The sequence below is a fragment of the Rhinopithecus roxellana genome, chromosome 13 (genome assembly GCF_007565055.1).
Source record: "Rhinopithecus roxellana isolate Shanxi Qingling chromosome 13, ASM756505v1, whole genome shotgun sequence".
Classification (NCBI taxonomy): domain Eukaryota; kingdom Metazoa; phylum Chordata; class Mammalia; order Primates; family Cercopithecidae; genus Rhinopithecus; species Rhinopithecus roxellana.
The window spans coordinates 10,338,538-10,359,555 of NC_044561.1; the positions used below are offsets into that span (position 1 = coordinate 10,338,538).

At 53.5% G+C, this 21,018-nt stretch overlaps 2 protein-coding genes across 10 annotated transcripts in view; one reads left to right on the forward strand and one right to left on the reverse strand.

Moving 5' to 3' along the window:
• The window catches only part of PI4KA (phosphatidylinositol 4-kinase alpha), a 148,658-nt gene extending 144,698 nt beyond the window's left edge, over positions 1 to 3,960 (forward strand). For 3 of the 7 annotated variants that reach the window (XR_004052828.1, XR_004052829.1, XR_004052832.1), the window contains 4 exons: positions 190 to 957; positions 1,656 to 1,745; positions 2,268 to 2,351; positions 3,555 to 3,960. Coding sequence is in view for 2 of the 7 variants with exons in the window: in XM_010381790.2 (XP_010380092.2) it covers positions 190 to 310; positions 798 to 957; positions 1,656 to 1,745; positions 2,268 to 2,351; positions 3,555 to 3,606 (507 nt within the window). In the remaining 5 variants the exon portion in view is untranslated. The remainder of the gene's footprint in view (positions 1 to 189; positions 958 to 1,655; positions 1,746 to 2,267; positions 2,352 to 3,554) is intronic. The other 4 variants (XM_010381790.2, XM_030915598.1, XR_004052830.1 and 1 more) reach the window with 2 other exon arrangements.
• Positions 3,961 to 7,077: 3,117 nt separating this feature from the next.
• On the reverse strand, positions 7,078 to 9,904 carry TMEM191C (transmembrane protein 191C). Of its 3 annotated transcripts, none has more exons than XM_030915601.1 (9): positions 9,609 to 9,904; positions 9,205 to 9,328; positions 8,792 to 8,869; positions 8,390 to 8,446; positions 8,233 to 8,292; positions 8,042 to 8,106; positions 7,890 to 7,962; positions 7,703 to 7,743; positions 7,078 to 7,620 (listed from the first exon to the last, which is right to left on the reverse strand). In XM_030915601.1, the coding sequence occupies exons 1-9, from the start codon at positions 9,902 to 9,904 to the stop codon at positions 7,416 to 7,418; spliced, it is 999 nt and encodes a 332-aa protein (XP_030771461.1). In that variant the 3' UTR covers positions 7,078 to 7,415. The 3 variants fall into 3 exon arrangements, with proteins under 3 accessions (XP_030771461.1, XP_030771462.1, XP_030771460.1); XM_030915602.1 differs by adding an exon at positions 9,020 to 9,070 and having other exon boundaries at positions 8,042 to 8,292; XM_030915600.1 differs by having other exon boundaries at positions 8,042 to 8,292.
• Positions 9,905 to 21,018: the final 11,114 nt, after the last annotated feature.

Genomic DNA, 21,018 nt, shown 5'->3' on the forward strand with positions numbered 1-21,018 from the left:
CCCCACATCCACAGACAGCCCCTGTCACTCCTGCTGCCGAAGACTGGCTTGCTGATTTGGGCTCTGCCTCCACAGTGGGGTCACAGAGCCAGGGAGAGTGCCCACAGGCCCAGGGATCCTGGGTGTGGGACAAGGGAGAGTGCCCACAGGCCCCAGGGCCTCTGTGAGCCCAGGGCGCTCTCTGCACAGGCCCGCTACAACTTCATCCGAAGCATGGCCGCCTACAGCCTCCTGCTGTTCCTGCTGCAGATCAAGGACAGACACAACGGCAACATTATGCTGGACAAGAAGGGCCATATCATCCACATTGGTCAGCCAGCCACAGTGCCACCCTCCTCTCCCTTCACCCCTGGCACCCAGGAGAGGCTAGGGATCCCCACCCCACAGAGGGAAGCATGCCCAGGACCACCCTGCCAGGAGTGTCAGGGTCCAGTTCTGAGGTCTGAACTGTCAGCCACCAAGCTGTTCTGCTGTGGAGGGTGCCTGGCCCCGGCTCCAAGGAGCTGGGGCGAGAGCAGCCATTGCTCTGAGTCAGAGGCTGGAGCTAGGCGGAGTGGGGCTTATCCAAGTTCAGTGCCCCAGCCTGGCTCACTCCTGCCTCCACTTTCTCCCTTCTCTTCCTCTGCCTGCTGCTCCACCACCCACCCCATCACTGTCCCCAAGAAAACACAACCTGCCTGTTGGGGGTGGAGGGGATGCTGCTGTTGCAGTCCTTTTCTCCTCCTTAAAACAGACCACTTGTCCCTGCCCGCCCTGGCTCCTAGCCCAGTCACAGGCAGCTCTTTGGGGTTTTGCAGACTTTGGCTTCATGTTTGAAAGCTCGCCCGGTGGCAATCTTGGCTGGGAACCCGACATTAAGCTGACGGATGAGATGGTGATGATCATGGGAGGCAAGATGGAGGCCACGCCCTTCAAGTGGTTCATGGAGATGTGTGTCCGTGGCTATCTGGCTGTGCGGTGAGCCCGGGTGAGGGCCAGGGTGGAGGCAGAAGGGGTGTGTGGAACGTTCTGAGGTCCCCTTTAGAAGGGAATCGGGTTCCAGAGAGTGAGGTAGTTGCTAGCAGCCACCTGCTGACCTATGCCTGTCCTTTGGTCACCTTTTGTGTGCCCACCTGTGCCAGTAAATTCTTGCTCTGGACATCTCATTCCAGCCACCTTCCCCAGGATCCTGCCCACGCCTTCAGCCATGGGCTCCCCCTTTCTGGGCATCCCATCCACCCTGTCACCAAAGCCTGAGCACCTGCCACCTCACAGGCTACATGCCAGAGATGGGCTTCGTCCCAGTTTCATGTAAAGGTCACTTGGCCAAGGCCACAATCCAACCTGGGTTCGTCCGCATTGCCCTGCAGGGAAAGCCAGGTCAGAGTGTCTGCGTCCCACCCAGGTGCAGAAGCCATGGCCGGCAGCCTGATGTGGGGGACAGGGCAGGACACTCAGCCTGTCCAGAGTGCGCGTGGGTAGTCCTTGTCTGGGCGGTACGGGTTACCAAGTGCAGCAGATTGAAAGTTGCCTCGGAGATGGAGAAGATGTGGCAGGGGAGGTGGGTGGCAGGAGCCCACACCTGAGGCTGTTGGCATCAGCCAGGCCACAGGACTACAGGAAGGGCCACCACCTAGGCTGGCCTCAGCCCACCTCTCCCTCCTATCTCTCCCCAGGCCCTACATGGACGCGGTCGTCTCCCTGGTCACTCTCATGTTGGACACGGGCCTGCCCTGTTTTCGCGGCCAGACGATCAAGCTCTTGAAGTAGGTTCCTTGATGGACACGCAGGCCATCTGGGGGACAGTTGTCCATTAGCTGAGGCTCCATCCAAGATAGGAACCTTTTGTGTAATTGTCAGTGTGGTTGTCATCTCCTTGGAACCTCAGAGCAGACAGGGTTCCTGAGTGATGCTCTATCCCTAGACCAAGCCTGTGAGAGACCCCTGCTTGTGCCAGCCACACCAAGGACCCACCCAGGGGCCTCTATTATGTCACAGATGCTACGCCCACCCCACCTTGACCCTAAGGTCTAGGGCTGCAGTAGCTTAGCTCCCCAATGCTTAGTCCCCTAATGCCGTGGGAGCACTCAGGTTATGCTGGGAAGGGGACAGGGCCCACAGTAAGTCAGGCGTGGCCTTCACAGCACCCCATCTTCCAACATGTGGGCCCCAGAGGTACATTTCCAGGGCATGACTCTCAGCTGAAGTCCCTCCCCATGGAAGACCCTCTGGGCCAGGGAGCCAGCACGGCCCTACCCATGGCAGCCCTGACACAGCCTCTCCCCCAGGCACAGGTTTAGCCCCAACATGACCGAGCGCGAGGCTGCAAATTTCATCATGAAGGTCATCCAGAGCTGCTTCCTCAGCAACAGGTGAGTCCCCCACCTTCCTGCCTTCATCCCCTGCCTCAGTGGCCACTGGGCACCTGCAGGGCGTTTCCTGCACCAGGATATGAGGATCCTGCTGTCCCCGAGCCACCCCTCTCGTGAAGACCCAAGCCTTGACAGGAGCTCTTGAGGAGCAGTGGGGCACTGGTTTAGGGGGCTGTGGTGTGCTGAGGGGAACACTTGGCAGAGGCCAGAGGCTGGGCCCACCTGGCCAGGGCTTGTGAGGCCAAGGGAGCAGTGGAGGCACAAGGCCAGGAGTAGTAGAACTGAATGTGGTGTCAGGCCTCCCTCCTCCCAGGAGGGCTGAGGAGTCAGACCCCACTCCTTCCCTGTGCCTGCCTCAGGCTGCTTTGTGGGCAGTGACTGGAGGTGCAAGCCGGGCTGCTGGTCACTACTGTGGTGGGAGGAGATGGGTGCAGAGGGCCCTGGAGAGGGCTGGCTCAGGGTCCAAAGGCGGAGCACCGGGCTGACAGGCTCCCCGCTGTGGGAATCAGAGGCGGCTTTGAGGGGTCCAGCCTGAACAAAGGGAGGATGGCGATCCCAGCAGGTGAGCCATCCCCGAAGGGGGCAGCACTTACACATGTGGGGTTAGTAAGGCCCTGAGGGGCATGTGGGGGCCCAAGGCTGTGCCATGGGACAGGCCACATCCAGACTAGAAGGAGGGGCCCAAGTGTGGCCATCTGCGTGGGGAACTGCCTGCCGGAGGAGTGTGAGAGGAAGCTGAGACCTGCCTCCAGGTGGCGCCCGGGTCCAGCGCCCTAACAAGGGCAGTGTGGAGACGGCACGGAAGGAGCTCTTGCTGAGGAAGCAGAGAAACCAGACGGCCAGGACTTTAAGAGGGGCTGGGGCAGGGCGAGAAGGGGCTCTCCAGAGGTGCGAGGAGAGCATACAGACCCCTTGGCGGCATCTGGCCAGGACGAGCCAAGGGGCCCGAGGCCCATGTGGCAGAGCAGTGGCTCCCACAGATGGAAGCGGTTTGGCTGAGGAGCACGAGGTGGCCTTGGAGGCCCCCGGGTTGGAGCAGGAGATGTGGTCACTGGGTGGGGGAGGGCACACCTGAGACATTTGTGCCTTCAGGTGCTGGGCAGCCATGAGGGGCTGATTGGACAGTGAGGGCTCCCTGCTGGGGAGGGACCCCAGACCCTGCTGGCTCCTCACATCTCCTTTCACTCTTCCTTGGCCTTTCAGGAGCCGGACCTACGACATGATCCAGTACTATCAGAATGACATCCCCTACTGAGGAGGGGACCTCCAAGGCCCTGCACCCCATGGGCCCTTGAAGCTGCCCCACAATCATGGAGCCCTGTGACCTCCCCGCCCTGCCGCCACATGCAGTGGAGGACAGACCTGTGGCCGGAAGAGCCTGGTAGCGCCTCCTGGGGCAGCACGTGGGTGGCGCAGCCTTGGTAACGCCATGGACTGCAGTGACAATCATTGGATGGTGCTGTCTATGCACAGGTGTGAGTCCTCTGTTTGCACTGGACATATTCCCTACCTGTCTTATTTCATGAAGTATTTTCTTGTGTATAAAAAAAAGATACAAGATTTAACCAACATCAACAAAATAAAAACCCAAAATAGTGCTGAGTTGGAATCTGTGAGGTTTTGTGTCAAGTCCTAAGTCCACCTTCAGCCAAGGGGCAGTTCCTGGATATGCCCCTAGAGAGGGGGGCCCAGGGTTGCCTGCACTCATAGGCTGGGGCCCAGGAGCACGGGTTGTGGCTTAACAAGCATGAGAGTCCCACAATCTGACCACGGTGTAGGTGCACCAAAGCGCGCGCTGTGTTTTTCCTGAGTGCTCTCTGCCCGCTCCAAAGCTGTCTCCCTCAGGGCTGCCATGGGGGCCTGTCTGTGGCTCTCCGCATCACCCTCCCACTGCTCTAGTCTTTCCCTCTTACTCATTTTCAAGTGCTGTGCTCTGGAACTCCAAAATCTTTGTGTGACTAGACCCAGCAAGCATCTACTCCCACCTACTAAGGCCCTACATCTGAAGCAGATAGGTCTTTCTGAAGACCTGAAACAAATGAGAAGCTCCAAAAGATCAGCTCAACAGCAGGTAAGAGAGAAAATTGGTGATCAGAACAGTGAAATGACCAAAAATGGAGTGTGAAGGAAAGAAAAGGAAAGCCAAGTGGGGTGGCTCCTAATCCCAGCATTTCGGCAGGCCAAAGCGGGAGGATTGCTTGAGCCCAGGAGTTCAAGGCCAGCATAAGCAACATGGCAAGACCCTATCTCTACAAAAAAAAAATTTTTAATTAGCCACGTGGTGGTGAATGCCTGTAGTCCCAGCTACTCAGGAGGGTAAGATCACTTGAGCCCAAGAGCAAGACTCCAGTGAGCTGTGATCGTACCACTGCACTCCAGCCTGGGTAACAGTTTCAAAAAAAAAAGTTGAATGAAAAGCTCCAATCAACTTTTTTTTTTTTTTTTTTTTAAGGCAAGAGTCTCACTGTCGCCCAGGCTGGAGTGCATGGTGCGATCTCTGCTCACTGCAATCTGTCTCCCAGGTTCAAGCAAGTCTCCTACCTCAGCCTCCTAAGTAGCTGGGATTTCAGCTGTACGCCACCACACCCAGCTAATTTTTATACTTTTAGTGGAGAAGGGGTTTCGTCATGTTGGCCAGGCTGATCTTGAACTGGCTTCAGGTGATCTGCCCGACTCGGCCTCCCAAAGTGCTGGGATTGGAGCCACCGTGCCCGGCTCCAGTCAACTTCTAATGGGATTTCCAGAGTTGAAAAATACAAATATTCAGCTTTAGGAAGCACAGTTGAGTCCCGAGCCGTACAAATAAAAATATAGGCTGGGCACAGTGGCTCACGTGTAATCCCAGCACTTTGGGAGGCTGAGGTGAGTGGACTGCTGGAATCCAGCAGTTTGAGACCAGCCTGAGCAACATGGCAAGACCCCATCTCTACAAAACATCCAAGTTATCCTGGCATGGTGGCACAGGCCTGTAGTCCCAGGTCCCAGCTACTAAGGAAGCTGAGGAGGGAGGATCTCTTTAGCCCGGGAGGTGAAGGTTGCAGTGAGCCAGGATCACGCCATTGCACTCCAGTCTGGGTGACAGAGTGAGACTATCTCAATAAAAAATACGAGTCAATGTATAAGTTAAAAGGACTTTTAATAGACATTAATCCAAAAGAAGGCAGGAAAGGAGAACATAATAGACTTACCACCCCAATTTAAAAGTCAAGAGATTATAAACATGAAGAAGTGAGACCCAGTTATGTGCTGATTATAACCAAAGCACTTTACATATGAAGACATAGATCTATGGAAAAAAGACTGGCCATCCATAATCATCATGTATATGGGTGTTTATGGAGCATTTCACAGTAAGCAATTGATGAGCTACCAACAAGGAAGTAAACACAGGAGCCCTGAACGAGCCTGTCACCCACCTGGACCTGCTGGGTATTTGTAAAACACTCTGTCAGCCTGGCGCGATGGCTAACGCCTATAATCCCAACATTGTGGGAGGCCAAGCTGGGCGGATCATGAGGTCAAGAGGCTGAGACCATCCTGGCCAACATGGTAAAAGCAAAAATTAGCTGGGCATGGCGGCATGCACCTGTAGTCCCAGCTACTTGGGAGGCTGAGGCAGGAGAATCACTTGAACCCAGGAGGCGGAGGTTGGAGTGAGCTGAGATTGCACACCACTGTACTCCAGTCTGGCGACAGAGCAAGACTCCATCTCAAAAAAAAAAAATCACTGTCAACAGCAACAGTACTTTCTTCTCAATGTTCATTACAAGCTTTGTGCTGGGCCACAAAAGTCTCAGTAAATAAGACAGAATTAAAATCACGCAAAGTGGCCGGGCGCGGTGGCTCAAGCCTGTAATCCTAGCACTTTGGGAGGCCGAGACGGGCGGATCACGAGGTCAGGAGATCGAGACCCTCCTGGCTAACACGGTGAAACCCCGTCTCTACTAAAAATACAAAAAACTAGCCGGGCGAGGTGGCGGGCGCCTGTAGTCCCAGCTACTCGGGAGGCTGAGGCAGGAGAATGGCGTAAACCTGGGGGGCGGAGCTTGCAGTGAGCTGAGATCCGGCCACTGCACTCCAGCCTGGGCGACAGAGCGAGACTCCGTCTCAACAAAAAAAAAAAAAAAAAAAATCACGCTAAGTGTGTTATCTGGCCACAGTGGAAATCAGGAATCAATAACAGTAAGGTATCTGGAAAAAATGTTGGCCAGGCGCGGTGGCTCATGCCTGTAATTCCAGCACTTTGTGGAGGCCGAGGTGGGTGGATCACGAGGTCAGGAGATTGAGACCATCCTGGCTAACACAGTGAAACTGCGTCTTCACTAAAAATACAAAAACTTAGCTGGGTGTGGTGGCGGGCGCCTGTAGTCCCAGCTACTTGGGAGGCTGAGACAGGAGAATGGTGTGAACCCAGGAAGTAGAGCTTGCAGTGAGCCGAGAGGGTGCCACTGCACTCCAGCCTAGGCAACAGAGCGAGACTTTTGTCTCAAAAAAAAAAAAAAGTAGCACATGTGATCAGAGGGAAAAAGACCAGCATTAAGATGCTTTAAGGCAGTTTAGGGGAAGATGACAGCGATGAGCTGAGCTCAAGTAGTAAGAATACCAGAATACAGAGTGTGACTTCCCAAATAAACAGAAGGAAAGGGGAGCATTGAAAAACCAGGATCAACATGTTACAAATGGTAGAAATAAATTCAAATATAGTAGAAATAATTTCAAATCACAATACTTGAAAAAGGCAGCTTGTCAAATTGGCAAAAAAGTGTCAAATGCTATGTACAAGTTTCTGGCAATATGGCAAATTATATATCCTGAAAAACTAAAAATGCTGTTTATAATACTGGGGAGTGGATCTAAATCCATAAGCTGTAAGAAAGGAAGGAATCTTTGGAGGCTAAAAAACCAAGCTCCTACAGGACATGGGAGACAGATGACGAACCCACGAGCTTCATCCCTTGAGGAGTTTATTAGGCGACCTTGGTCTACACTCTCAGGAGAGGAGTGCACCAGAAATAAAGCCAGGTGCCCTGGAGTCCACCTGGAGCCAGGCGCGGGACGCTGCACTTAGGTGGGCAGCAGCCCGTTAGCGCGCAGCTCCAGCAGCGGGGACAGTGTGTAGCGCAGGCGGCGCAGCGTCGTCTCCGAGGTGAGGCTCCGGAGCCACGCGGAGATGGTGCCGGGGTCCAACAGCACCGTCCAGAGCAGCGACAGCCCCAGGAAGAGGAGCGGCAGCGTCAGCAGCACCTGCAGCGCGCCCAGCACGCACCGCCTGCGGGGCGAAAGGCAGGCAGGTGGGCGGCGACTCGGGCGGGCACCTGGGGGACCGCGGCCGCGCCCACCGCCCTGCTCACCTGATGGCCAGCGCGCACCTGCCGCCGAACAGCCGCATCTCCTGCGGAGAGAGGGGGCCTCATCCAGCTACCTCCGCGCCCGCGGCGCCGGCCGGGTTTCCAGGAGGAGGGGGAGGCGGCCCGGCGCCGGGATGGGGAGGAGTGTCCCGCTCCAGCCCGCCCCGCCCGGACCCGTGCAGGCGCTCACTCGGTCCGCCCTGGCCATCTCCTCCATGAGCGACTCGGTGCTGTACTGCACTCCGCGAAGCTGTCCGTCACACCTGCGGGGACAGGCATGCAGGTGGGAGCCTGGCCCGGCCCCACAGTGCCCCGCCGCGCCCGCAGGCCCAACTCCCTTACGGTTCCTGGCCACTCTGCCAGGCGTCCAACTCCTCCGCAGCCTCCATCACCTTCACCTGCACCTCCTGGAGCGGGTGAGAGTGCAGACTGAGGCCTCGGGGAGGCGTCCTGGCGGCGGCTTGGGAGACCTGCCGCCCCAGGTCTGGGGGAGGAGAGACGGGAGGCACCTTGGCGTCCGAGTGGGGCCGCACCTGCAGGACTACGGTCTGCTCCTGGAATATGGCCCAGGTCTCAGCTGTCTGCAGCGCGCCCTGGGTGTGGACACCTGGGTTAGACTCCGGGGAGACACGCCCTTCCCCACCCACACTCGAAAGCCGACCCTCCAACAGAATCCACTTCTGCCCTCACCTGCTGCAGTTTCTCCTCCTGCAAGGCGCACTTGGTCTCCGCTAGCTCCAGTTCATTCTTGAGAAGGACCCAGGGAATGTCAGGAGGTCCGCAGGCCGACACCCCGCTGCCCCTCCGGGCCCCGCCCGTGGCCCTCAGCGCCCACCCCCAGGCGACCATGACCCTGCCCACGTCCTCAAGACCCGTCGTAAGCAATGCCCCAGTTAGTCATGGCCCCGCCCCCTCCGCGCTCCGCCCCTATTCTAGCCCTCAGGGCCCCGCCCTCATGCGGTTATGCTCCGCCCACATCCCCGCCCAGTCCACGCCGTCAGGGCCTGCCGTAAGCCACACCCCAGGTGGTCATGGCCCGGCTCATGCTGCTGCTCCGACTCTACTAAAGACCTCAGGGTCCCGCTCAAGCACCTGCAGCGTCACCAATTGGGCTGCGAGTTGCTGCTCCGCGCTCTTCTGGCTCTGCTGTTCCCCTCCGTAGTAGAAGAGCTAGGGGCGGGGCTTGTAAGGGCGGGGTTTACCGACTTCTGGAGGAACGGGTGTCAAGGGTGACAGGGACGGAGAGGCAACAAGGGCGGGGACCAGAGCAGGACTTCCGAGAGGAGCCAAGAGACAGGCCCTCCCATCTCCGGCACGTACCTGACTCGACAGCTCCTCCCACTGCTCCTGCAGCTGCCTGTTGTACTGCTCCTGCGGACAGGGTCCTGGGGCGGTGCCGGCCTCCCCGCCGGTCCTGCCTCACCCCACCTCCGGATCCCGCCCCCTTCCGCCCGCCCTGCCCCACTCCACCGTGGATCCAGCCCCATTCCAGGACTCTTCCTCACCAAGTCCTCCTTGTGGCGCTCCGCCTCCTCCAGCCTTTTGCGCACCCGCTCCGCGCGCTCCCGCGCCTCCTCGCGCGCCTCCCCTTGCAGAGGCTGTGCTGCCTGGCTTCGCCTCCGCAGCAGGCTGCAGAGGGAAACTGAGGTTGGCGCTACAAGGCTGACTGGGTCGCTCAGGATCCCGCAGTCACCGGGAAGGACCAGCCACAGGCTCATGATTGGGGACGGGGAAGTCCTGACCGAGTCCCCCACCTAGGTCCCCTGGGTGGATCGCCCGTTACCCAAGGGCCTAGAGCAGAGGTGCGGGCCCGGGCGGATCGGCCTGGTACTCTGCGAAGCCCCTCGCGGCGCTGCCTGCGGGACGGACCCTCGCGCGCCCGCCAGGTAGAGCGGCGTTCCCCGCGCACCTTCGCTCCCGCTCGCTCAGGTCCTGCAGGCGCCGGTTGAGGTTCTCGCTCTCGGCCTCGAGCCCGCGCATCAGCTTCTCTAGCTCCTGCTTCCGCTGGCGACCATCTCGGTTATCCTTCTGCAACTGCAGCAGCAGCTCCTGCGTCGCGGCCATGGCTGTGGAGACCGTACCTAAACGCCGCCCGCCTAGGGGACCCAGCCTGCGACTGGCGGGCGTCACAATGGGCGGCAGGGAGCGCCTAGCGGGCTGGATCACAACGGGCGGCAGGGGGAGCCCGAGCGCAACCTGACACATGCCTCTTCTCACACCGGCGGGAGACAGGTCAGGCCGGATCACACTTAGTCCATCACTGATAAAAATTGTGTCAAAGAGCCGTAATTGGATCAATAAAAAATTAATAAAATACTAAGACCAAATGCAGGCAAATTGAAGATTGGTTCCCCCACATTGCAGATGGCACTCGGAAACTGATCGATCTCTTGTAGGAAAGAACCCATAAATATGTTCCTATCTTTTGACCCAATTATCCCTTTCCTGGGAAATTTATCCCAGGAAGGAGAAAAAATATTTTTTCTTATTTTGAGACAGAGTCTCGCTCTGTCCCCCAGGCTGGAGTGCAGTGGCGCGATCTCGGCTCACTGCAAGCTCTGCCTCCCGGATTCACGCCATTCTCCTGCCTCAGCCTCCCGAGTAGGTGGGACTACAGGCGCCCGCCACCATGCCCGGCTTTTTTTTTTTTTTTTTTTTTTTTTTAATACTTTTAGTAGAGACGGAGTTTCACTGTGTTAGCCAGGATGGTCTCGATCTCCTGACCTCCTGATCCACCCGCCTCGGCCTCCCAAAGGGCTACGGGCGTGAGCCACCGCCCCCAGCCGAGAAAAAATAATTTAAACCCACTATGGATTAAATGGTTCGCTGAAGTGGTTACAGTAGCCACAAAAAAAGGAAACAATTTTAATGATTAATACGTTTCGGTATTTATTATGTGGCATGCCTAGAGCTATGATGATGTCTAGTGAAAAAGAATTTGATTTAGCATTTATGCTAAAGTAACTAAGATAAAATACATGAGCAAGATCCGCAAAGGAAACAGGAGGAAGATAAGCTCTTTCATTGCTTGGTGAGACTGTAAGTAAACTCGTCCTTTTATTTATTACTATTTTAGAGACAAGGTCTTGCTGTCACCAGGCTGGAGTACAGTGGCACAATCAAGGCTCACTGCAGCCTCAATCTCCCAGGCCCAAGTGATCCTTCCGCCTTAGCCTCCCAACTTGTCCTTTTAAAATCTGCCTTTATTTGTCGAGTACAATTATGAACTTGGATGCAAAAATCCAAAATAAATTACTAACAAAATCTAAAGGGAAACAGAAATCCATAGAAACCAAGCAGAGTTTATTCCAGGGATTGTTCAACATCAGAAAATCAGTGTTGTTCACCATTTGGACAAACAGGGAAGAACTCTACGATCTCAATGGTGCACTTCAATAGATACAGAAAACATGAAGATGAGGGTCACCGTCTATTGATAATTTTTTTTTTTTTTTCTGAGATGGAGTCTCACTCTGTCACCCAGGCTGGGGTGCAGTGACACAATCTCGGCTTACTGCAACCTCTGCCTACCGGGTTCAAGCAATTCTCTGCCCCAGCCTCCAGAGTAGCTGGGATTACAGGCACTCACCACCACGCCCAGCTAATTTTTTTGTATTTTTAGTCGAGACAGGGTTTCACTACCTTGGCCAGGCTGGTCTTGAACTCCTGACCTCGTGATCCACCCACCTCCCATAGTGCTGGGATTACAGGCCTGAGCCACCTCACCCAACCATCTATTGATAATTCTAAAAGCTCTTACAAAAGGGAGAGATAAAAGGACTCTCTAGTCTGATAAAGGTCACAGTAAACATTATAGTAAGGAGGAAGTATTAATAGTGTATGCTTTTTTTTTCTTTTTAGAGTCAGGGTCCTGTTGTAACCCTGGTTGGAGTGCAGTGGCACCATCAAAAGCTTACTGCAGCCGCAAACTTCAGGGCTCAAGCGATCTTCCCGCATCTCACCCTCTAAGAAGTAGTAGTAAACGGCTGGGCGCGGTGGCTCACGCCTGTAATCCCAGTACTTTGGGAGGCGAGGCGGGTGGATCACGAGGTCAAGAGATCAAGACCATCCTGGCCTACATGGTGAAACCCCACCTCTACTAAAATACAAAAAAAAAAAAAATTTAGCCGGATATGGTGGTGCGTGCCTGTAGTCCCAGCTACTTGGGAGGCAGAGGTTACAGTGAGCTGAGATTGCACCACTGCACTCCAGCCTGGTGACAGAGCGAGGCTCTGTCTCAAAAACAAAAAAATAGTAGTAGTAGAGGCCAAGCACTGTGGCTCACGCCTGTAATCCCAGCACTTTGGGAGGCCAAGGTGGGTGGATCACCTGAGATCTGGAGTTCGAGACCAGCCTGGCCAACATGGTGAAACCCCATCTCTACTAAAAATACAAAAAAATAGCTGGGCGTGGTGGCCTGTAATCCCAGCTACTTGGGAGGAGGCAGGAGAATCACATAAAACCAGGAGGCGGAGGTTGCAGTGAGCTGAGATCGCGCCACTGCACTCCAGCCTGGGCAAAAGGGTGAGCCTCCATCTCAAAAAAATAAAAATAAAAATAAGTAGTAGAAGAGGCTGGGCATGGTGGCTCATGCCTGTAATCTCAGCACTTTGGGAGGCCAAGGGGGGTGGATCACAAGGTCAGGAATTCAAGACCAGCCTGACCAACATGATGAAACCCCATCTCTACTAAAAATACAAGATTACCTGGGCATGGTGGCAAGTGCCTGTAATCCTAGCTACTCTGGAGGCTGAGGCAGGAGAATCACTTGAACCGGGGAGGCGGAGGTTGCAGTGAGCCAAGATCGCGCCATCACATTCCAGCCTGGGCAACAGAGCAAAACTCCATCTCAAAAAAAATCTAGTAGGAAAGCTTAAAGAATCTGCACACACAGTTGGTTGCCTACCAGCCTTATTATTATTATTTTTAATGCAGTCTTGCTGTGTCACCCAGACTGGAGTGCAGTGGCATGATCTTGACTCACTGCAACCTCCACCTCCCAGGTTCAAGCGATTCTCCTGTCTCAGCCTCCCGAGTAGCTGGGATTACAGGCACCCGCCACCACGCCCAGGTAACTTTTGTATTTTTAGTACAGATGGGGTTTCACCTTGGTCAGGCTGGTCTTGAACTCCTGACCTCAAGTGATCCACTCGCCTCGGCCTCCCATTACAGGCAGAAGCCACCGCACCTGGCCACCTAGCAACCTCTTAAAACTGCTCTCTCTCTCTCTCTTCCTTCTTGCTGATACAAGCCCCTAAATTTGTTCTCCTGGGGAGCCAGGCCCATCCTCTCCCCAGGTGTAAAGCAAGACTGGTCTAAACCAACCATGGATGTCTCACTTCCCTTGGAGAATTCTGCCTCTGAAACACTAGGGAAAGTTGGCTGTGGGCTTCTGAGAGGTTTGAGTTTCTGCAAAAGGACACATGGGAGCAACATTGTCTTTGTTGCCTACTGGCTGGAACTGCTCTAGCCACCTTGTAACCATGAGGGACCTAAAAGAGCAAGTCAGTATGCTATATCTTGTGTGTCTCTTTAGAGAGCTGGGAACCCCCACCTCTACTGGGCAAGAACTAGGACTTATGCTGGTTCCTAAGGCAACCTACAGCACATGGGAACAGAACCAAGACTAAACTACAGGGCAAGGAGGATTTGAGGTAGCCACCCCCATGACCACATGACAACTTGTGCTGAAAAAACTGGCTCGTGATAAGAGGAGAAATAAAATTAGATGTTGCTGAGTGCAGTGGTGCATGCCTTAAGTCCTAGCGACTCAGGACGTTAAAGCAGAAGGATCTCTTGAGGTCCAGAGTTCAAGTCCAGCCTGAGAAACATAATAAGACTCCATTTCTAAAATAATAAAATTTTTAAAAATTGGCCCAGTGTGGTGGCACACACCTGTAATCCCAGCACTTTGGGTGGCCAAGGCGGGTGGATCACCTGAGGTCAGGAGTTTGAGACCAGCCTGGCCAACATGGCAAAACCCCGTCTCTACTAAAAATACAAAAATTAGCTGGGTGGGGTGGCGGGTGCCTGTAATCCCAGCTACTAGGGAGGCTGAGGCAGAAGAATCACTTGAACAAGGTCAGGAATTCAAGGAGGTAGCGGAGGTTGCAGTGAGCCGAGATCACGCCATTGCACTCCATCCTGGGAGACAGAGCGAGATTCCATCTCAAAAACACAAAACAAAAAATTATTTTTTTTTTAATAGGGATAGAGTCTCATTTGTTGCACAGGATGGTCTCAAAATTCAAGTGATCCTCCTGCATTGGCCTCTTAAACTTCTTAATGCTTTGCTTTTTTTTTTTTTTTTGAGACGGAGTCTTGCTCTGTCACCCAGGCTGGAGTGCAGTGGCCGTATCTCAGCTCACTGCAAGCTCCGCCTCCCGGGTTTATGCCATTCTCCTGCCTCAGCCTCCCGAGTAGCTGGGACTACAGGTGCCAGCCACCTCGCCTGGCTAGCTTTTTGTATTTTTTAGTAGAGACGGGGTTTCACCGTGTTAGCCAGGATGGTCTCGAACTCCTGACCTCGTGATCCGCCCATCTCGGCCTCCCAAAGTGCTGGGATTATAGGCTTGAGCCACCGTGCCTGGCCAATGCTTTGCTCTTATAAGTTTGTCTCTGTGAACATGTAAGAAACTTTACCATGACACTTACCCCACAGTGGATTGCAGGTCATGGAGGTGACCATACTTGGTCACCATTTGCACCAAGTGCTCCCCCAGATGGCCCATTAACAGTGCCATTAGGCCGGGCGCGGTGGCTCAAGCCTGTAATCCCAGCACTTTGGGAGGCCGAGACGGGCGGATCACGAGGTCAGGAGATCGAGACCATCCTGGCTAACATGGTGAAACCCCGTCTCTACTAAAAAAATACAAAAAACTAGCCAGGCGAGGTGGCGGGCGCCTGTAGTCCCAGCTACTCGGGAGGCTGAGGCAGGAGAATGGCATAAACCCGGGAGGCAGAGCTTGCAGTGAGCTGAGATCCGGCCACTGTACTCCAGCCTGGGTGACAGAGTGAGACTCCGTCTCAAAAAAAAAAACAGTGCCATTAGCAGTGTGCCGGGGTCCCTGAATCTGGATCATTGCTTGTATGTGATGTCAACCAACATCTAGCTTTTGGCTGCTCTGGCAGAGGTAATGGACGCTTACTGTGATTGGGCATCAAAGGTCTTCACTCAGGCAGGGTGCAGTGGCTCATGCCTGTAATCCCAAGCGCTTTAGGAAGCTGAGGCAGCAGGACTGTTTGAAGCCAGGCGTTCCAGACCAGCCTGGGCAATATAGCAAGACCCTGTCTCTACAAAAAAAATTTAGGCCGGGCGTGGTGGCTCACACCTGTAATCCCAGCACTTTGGGAGGCCGAGGCGGGTGGATCACGCGGTCAGAAGATCGAGACCATCCTGGCTAACACGGTGAAACCTGGTCTCTACTAAAAATAGAAAAAATTAGCCAGGCGTGGTGGTGGGTTGGAGAATGGCGTGAACCCAGGAGGCGGAGCTTGCAATGAGCTGAGATCATACCACTGCACTCCAGCCTGGGTGACAGAGCAAGACTCCATCTCAAAAAAAAAAAAAAGAAAAAATTTAAAATGAGTTGGGTGTGGCGGTGTGTACCTGTAGTCCTGGATACTCAGAAGACTGAGCTGGGAGGATCTCTTGCGCCCAGGAGTTTAAGGCTGCAGTGAGCTATAATGCCACTACACTCCAGCCTGGGCAACAGTGAGACCCCAACTCAATCAACCACTAAAAAATGTCTTCAGATCGGGCGCGGTGACTCATGCCTATAATCCCAGCACTTTGGGAGGCTGAGGCGGGTGGATCACTTGAGGTCAGGTGTTCAAGATCAGCCTGACCAATATGGCGAAACACTGTCTCTACTTAAAAAAGCAAACAAACAAAAAAATTAGACCGGGCATGGTGGTTCAAGTGATTCTCCTGCCTCAGCGTCCCAAGTAGTTGGGACTACAGATGCCCGCCACCACTTCTGGCTAATTTTTGTATTTTCAGTAGAGATAGGGTTTCATTATGTTGGTCAGGCTGGTCTCAAACTCTTGACTTCAAATGATCCACCTGCCTCAGCCTCCCAAAGTACTGGGATTACAGGCATGAGCCACCACACCTGGCCCGTATTTTTCAATTTTAATTTTTTGTTAGACGGGATCTTGCTCTGTCACCCAGGCTGACCTAGCTCACTGCGGTCTTGAAATCCTGGGCTCAAGGAATCCTCCCACTCAGCTCCCCCAGTAGCTGGGACTACAGCATGGCTGATTTTTTTTTGTAGAAATGAGGTCTCGCCGGGCGCGGTGGCTCAAGCCTGTAATCCCAGCACTTTGGGAGGCCGAGACGGGCGGATCACAAGGTCAGGAGATCGAGACCATCCTGGCGAACACAGTGAAACCCCGTCTCTACTAAAAATACAAAAAACTAGCCGGGTGACGAGGCGGGCGCCTGTAGTCCCAGCTACTTGGGAGGCTGAGGCAGGAGAATGGCGGGAACCCGGGAGGCGGAGCTTGCAGTGAGCTGAGATCCGGCCACTGCACTCCAGCCTGGGCGACAGAGCAAGACTCCGCCTCAAAAAAAAAAAAAAAAAAAAAAAAAAAAGAAATGAGGTCTCATTATGTTGACCAGGCTGGTCTCGAACTCCTGGGCTCAAGTGATCCACCCACCTTGGCCTCCCAAAATGCTGGGATTACAGGCATGTGCCACCACACCTGGTACCTGTGTATTCTAATTAATAATCAACTGATTCTAAAGATTGCTAAGATCTTTTCTTATTCTGTCACCCATGTTCCATCCCAAGTGGATAGTTTAGGCTCCGTGAGTGGATAGTTTAGGCTCCGTGAGTGGATAGTTTAGGCTCCGTGAGTGGATAGTTTAGGCTCCGTGAGTGAAGCCTGAACACCTCACTCATTCCTAGGGAATTGAGAAGTGAAATGTGGCAGGGAAAAAAAAAATGAAATGAGACAGATGAAAACCAAGGAGTCCCGTAGACCACTTAAAATAAGCTGGGATCTCCTAAAATCAACAGCAAGCCCTGAAAATAATGTTGACAGTGAGAAATAGAAAATGAGGTTTACTCCATGTTTGTTTGTTTGTTTGTTTTTCAGACAGAGTCTCGCTCTGTTGCCCAGGCTGGAGTGCAGTTGCGTGATCTTGGCTCACTGTAACCTCCACCTCCTGGGTTCAAGCGATTCTCCTGCCTCAGCCTCCCAAGTACCTGGGACTACAGGCGCCCACCACCACACCCAGCTAATTTTGTATTCAATCTCCCGACCTCAGGTGATCCACCTGCTTCGGTCTCGCAAAGAGTTGGAATTACAGGCATAAGCCACCATGCCCGCGTTTTTTTTTTTTTTTTTTTTTTGAGATCAAGTCTCACTCTGTTGCCAGGTTGGGGAGCAGTGGTGCCATCCAAGCTCACTGCAGCCTTGACCTCCTGTGCTCAGCACAATCCTCCTGCCTTAACCTCCCAAAACACTGGGACTACAGATGTTAACATTTATTATATATATATATGTGTGTGTGTGTGTGTGTGTGTGTGTGTGTGTGTGTGTGTGTATTTTTTTTTTTTTTTTTGAGACGGAGTCTCGCTCAGTCGCCCAGGCTAGAGTGCAGTGGCCGGATCTCAGCTCACTGCAAGCTCCGCCTCCCGGGTTCCCACCATTCTCCTGCCTCAGCCTGCCGAGTAGCTGGGACGACAGGCGCCCACCAACTCGCCCAGCTAGTTTTTTGTATTTTTTATTAGAGACAGGGTTTCACCGTGTTAGCCAGAATGGTCTCGATCTCCTGACCTCGTGATCCACCCGTCTCGGCCTCCCAAAGTGCTGGGATTACAGGCTTGAGCCACCGCACCCGGCCTATTTATATATATTTTTTGGGACAGTTTCACTCTTGTCACCCAAGCGGGAGTGCAATGGCACTATCTCAGCTCACTGCAATCTCCACCTCCAGGGTTCAAGCAATTCTCCTGCCTCAGTCTCCCAAGTAGTTGGAATTACAGGTGCTCGCCACCACGCCCAGCTATTTTTTTGTATTTTTAGTAGAAACGGGGTTTCACCATGTTGGCCAGGCTGGTCTCGAACTCCTGACGTCAGGTGATCCGCCCGCCTCAGCCTCCCAAGTGCTAGGATTACAGGTGTGAGCCACCATGCCTGGCCAGGCATTAACATTTATATAAACTAAATACACAGGGTGAGTACAGGGGGTTGGTAGGACAAGGAGGAGGATGGGATCAGAAAGGAGGCGGCGGGAGCACCCACCAGGAATGAGGACAAGGGACATGAATGCTGTGCACCAGGAGAGGACGTTCTGCAAACAAACACTGCAAGTCAGAAGGAGAGTTTCGGAAGCCTGCTATAACCAAGCACTGGGTCCCCTTTCACTAATGTTGAGAAATGCAAGCAAGACTGAAGGTATTTTGGTTACTTATAGTGGACTCAAAATGACCACAGATTGTCTGCAGTTTTCACCACCAGTAGGTGGAGCCTGTTTCCCCAGCTCAGGAATCTAGGCTCAACCTTGGGTCAAATTGCTCTGACAAACAGGATGATGCAGAAAATACTTTGTGTGCCTCCAGAGCCTGGACCTCAGAGTCTTTCTAGCCCCTCTTACCTTTTTCTTTTTTTTCTTTCCCCTGAGACAGAGTCTTGCTTGGTTGCCCAGGCCAGAGTGCAGTAGCACAATCATGGCTCACTGCAGCCTTAACCTCCTGGGACCAACCAGTCCCCCTACCTCAGCCTCCCGAATAGCTGGGACTGGCAGCAGCACCAACCAGCAGGCATGCCGGCAAACCCCCAGCCACCAGCCAGCCCTGGGATGACCACAGCTGGGCAAGAGCACCCAGGCAAGGTCTGCAGAACCTTTTGAGCACAAGGCCTGTTATGCAGCAAAGAATTACTGGATGTTCATATTACTCGCAAAGGATTACTAGTGACTAAATTGTACTCCTATGAATGTGACACTATGCAGCAACCAGGTGACTGGGGTGGGGTGGCTTTACATGAGCTATTCTTGACATCTCGTGTTATAATGGGTCCCCTAGCTGTCAAAGGTGAGGTGGGGGAGAGGTGGGGCGGGGACAGAACATGGGGAGAGGAGCTGCTGCATTTCAGCCCCCACCTTACTGTGCACACAACTTCTGTGAGTGTGTTCAATCCTTACAACCCAAAGAAGCTGGCGCTGAAGCCTTCCATTTACATAGAGGAGGGACACAAGGGTGCAGGTGTCCTGAAGCTCCACCACCAGCCTTGGACTCACACCGAAGTTTAGGAAGGTGCTATCCACCAGTGCTGGGCCTGGGGAAGGTCATTTAGGATCTGCTGCTTCTCTTTCAGATAAACTATAGAACTGTCTTGCCAAATTCTCCCAAATACATTGTTGGGATGTGATAGGAGTTGCAAAAAAGAAAGCCTGTATGTGAAGCGTATATATTAAAAGGGAAGAATGGGCTGGGAACAATGGCTCACACCTGTAATCCCAGCACTTTGGGAGGTCAAAGTGGGAGGCTCACTTGAGCCCAGGAGTTCCAGACCAGCTGGGGCAACATAGCAAGACCCCATCTTCAAAAATAAAATATTAAAATAAAAATTTAAAAGGAAAGAATGAACACCCTCCATCATCAGGTACTGGTCCCAGGAACAGAGCATTCCCGTCCAATCCCACAAGTCTTGCCTCAGGTCTCCTACAAATGTGTTGTTTTCAAATGGGCTTTTGGCACATTTATCAAGGCCATGCCTATGTCACTTGTTTCCTGTTACTATTATGAAAAGGCCTTTTTGAAAATGTCATTTGGCGGCCGGCACGGTGGCTCACACCTGTAATCCCAGCACTTTGGGAGGCTGAGGCGAGTGCATCTCTTGAGCTCAGGAGTTCAAGACCAGTCTGGGCAACACGGCAAAACCTAGTCTGAGACCAGCCTAGGCAACACAGTGAAACCCTGTCTTTACTAAAAATTTTTGTGTTATTTTTTTGAGATGAAGTTTCACTCTTGTCGCCCAGGCTGACGTGCAATAGTGCAATCTAGGCTCACTGCAACCTCCGTCTCCTGGGTTCAAGTCATTCTCCTGCCTCAGCCTCCCGAGTAGCTGGGACTACCGGTGCCTACCACCAAGCCTGGCTAATTTTTATATTTTTAGTAGAGATGAGTTTTCACCATGTTGGCCAGACCTCAGGTGATCTGCTCTCCTCAGCCTCCCAAAGTGCTGGAATTACAGGCGTGACCCACTGCACCCAGTCTACTCAGAGGTTGAATAGCCTCTGAACCCATCTGAGGTGGCTTGTAAAAAAAAGTGTTTCACACCAGCACGCCTCTTATTAAGAACAGTCAGCAGGCGGGCGCGGTGGCTCACGAGGTCAGGAGATGGAGACCATCCTGGCTAACACGGTGAAACCCCGTCTCTACTAAAAATACAAAAAAAAAAAAAAAATTAGCCGGGTGTGGTGGCGGGCGCCTGTAGTCCCAGCTACTCAGGAGGCTGAGGCAGGAGAATGGCGAGAACCCAGGGGGTGGAGCTTGCAGTGAGCCAAGATGGCACCACTGCACTCCAGCCTGGGAGACAGAGCAAGACTCCATCTCAAAAAGAAAAAGGCCGGGCGCGGTAGCTCACGCCTGTAATCCCAGCACTTCAGGAGGCCAAGGCAGGCGGATCACGAGGTCAGGAGATCGAGACCATCCTGGCTAACACGGTGAAACCCCGTCTCTACTAAAAATACAAAAAAAAAATTAGCCGGGCGAGGTGCCGGGCGCCTGTAGTCCCAGCTACTGGGGAGGCTGAGGCAGAAGAATGGCGTGAACCTGGGAGGCGGAGCTTGCAGTGAGCAGATATGGTGTCACTGCACTCTAGCCTGGGCGACAGAGGAAGACTCCATCTCAAAAAAAAAAAAAAAGAAAAAGGAAAAGAAATAGTAGTAAAAATAATAAAATCCAAAATCCTTGCCTAGGGCAGTCAAAGTCCTCCAGCCTTTGGGCCCTGCCAGCCTCAGGGACCCCAGCCATCCTCCCACTACAGCCAGGATGAACTGTGTTGTATTTACGCATTTATTGATTTTGGTTTTAGCATTATTGGGGGTCAGCTCTGACTTGCCCACTTGCCACACTCAGCCGAGTGACCCTTGTGCTCCTGGACACTGTCCCCTCTAGCCTCACAGCCATTCCTCTTCAGCGTGGCGTCCCCGTGGCTCCCTGGGTGAGTCCTGCTCTTCTCCCACTCTTTCGTGCAGGCATAGAAACCCTGATGCTGTCCTTACCTCCCGTCCCGCCTCACACCCTTCCTCCAGCCTGTCCCCAAGCCCTCGGGGCTCTTCCATTGCAAACTGCTGGCCCATC

Bases quoted from the DNA above. Each gene is read 5' to 3' on its own strand.
- TMEM191C (XM_030915602.1), bottom strand. From the start codon at position 9,904: ATGTGTCAGGTTGCGCTCGGGCTCCCCCTGCCGCCCGTTGTGATCCAG. The intron at 8,293-8,389 runs GTGAGGGCAGAA...GTCCACACCCAG, and splicing joins AGGAGGAGAAACTGCAGCAG to GGCGCGCTGCAGACAGCTGA. The intron at 7,621-7,702 runs GTGAGCAGGGCG...TTCGCCCCGCAG, and splicing joins AGGTGCGCGCTGGCCATCAG to GCGGTGCGTGCTGGGCGCGC.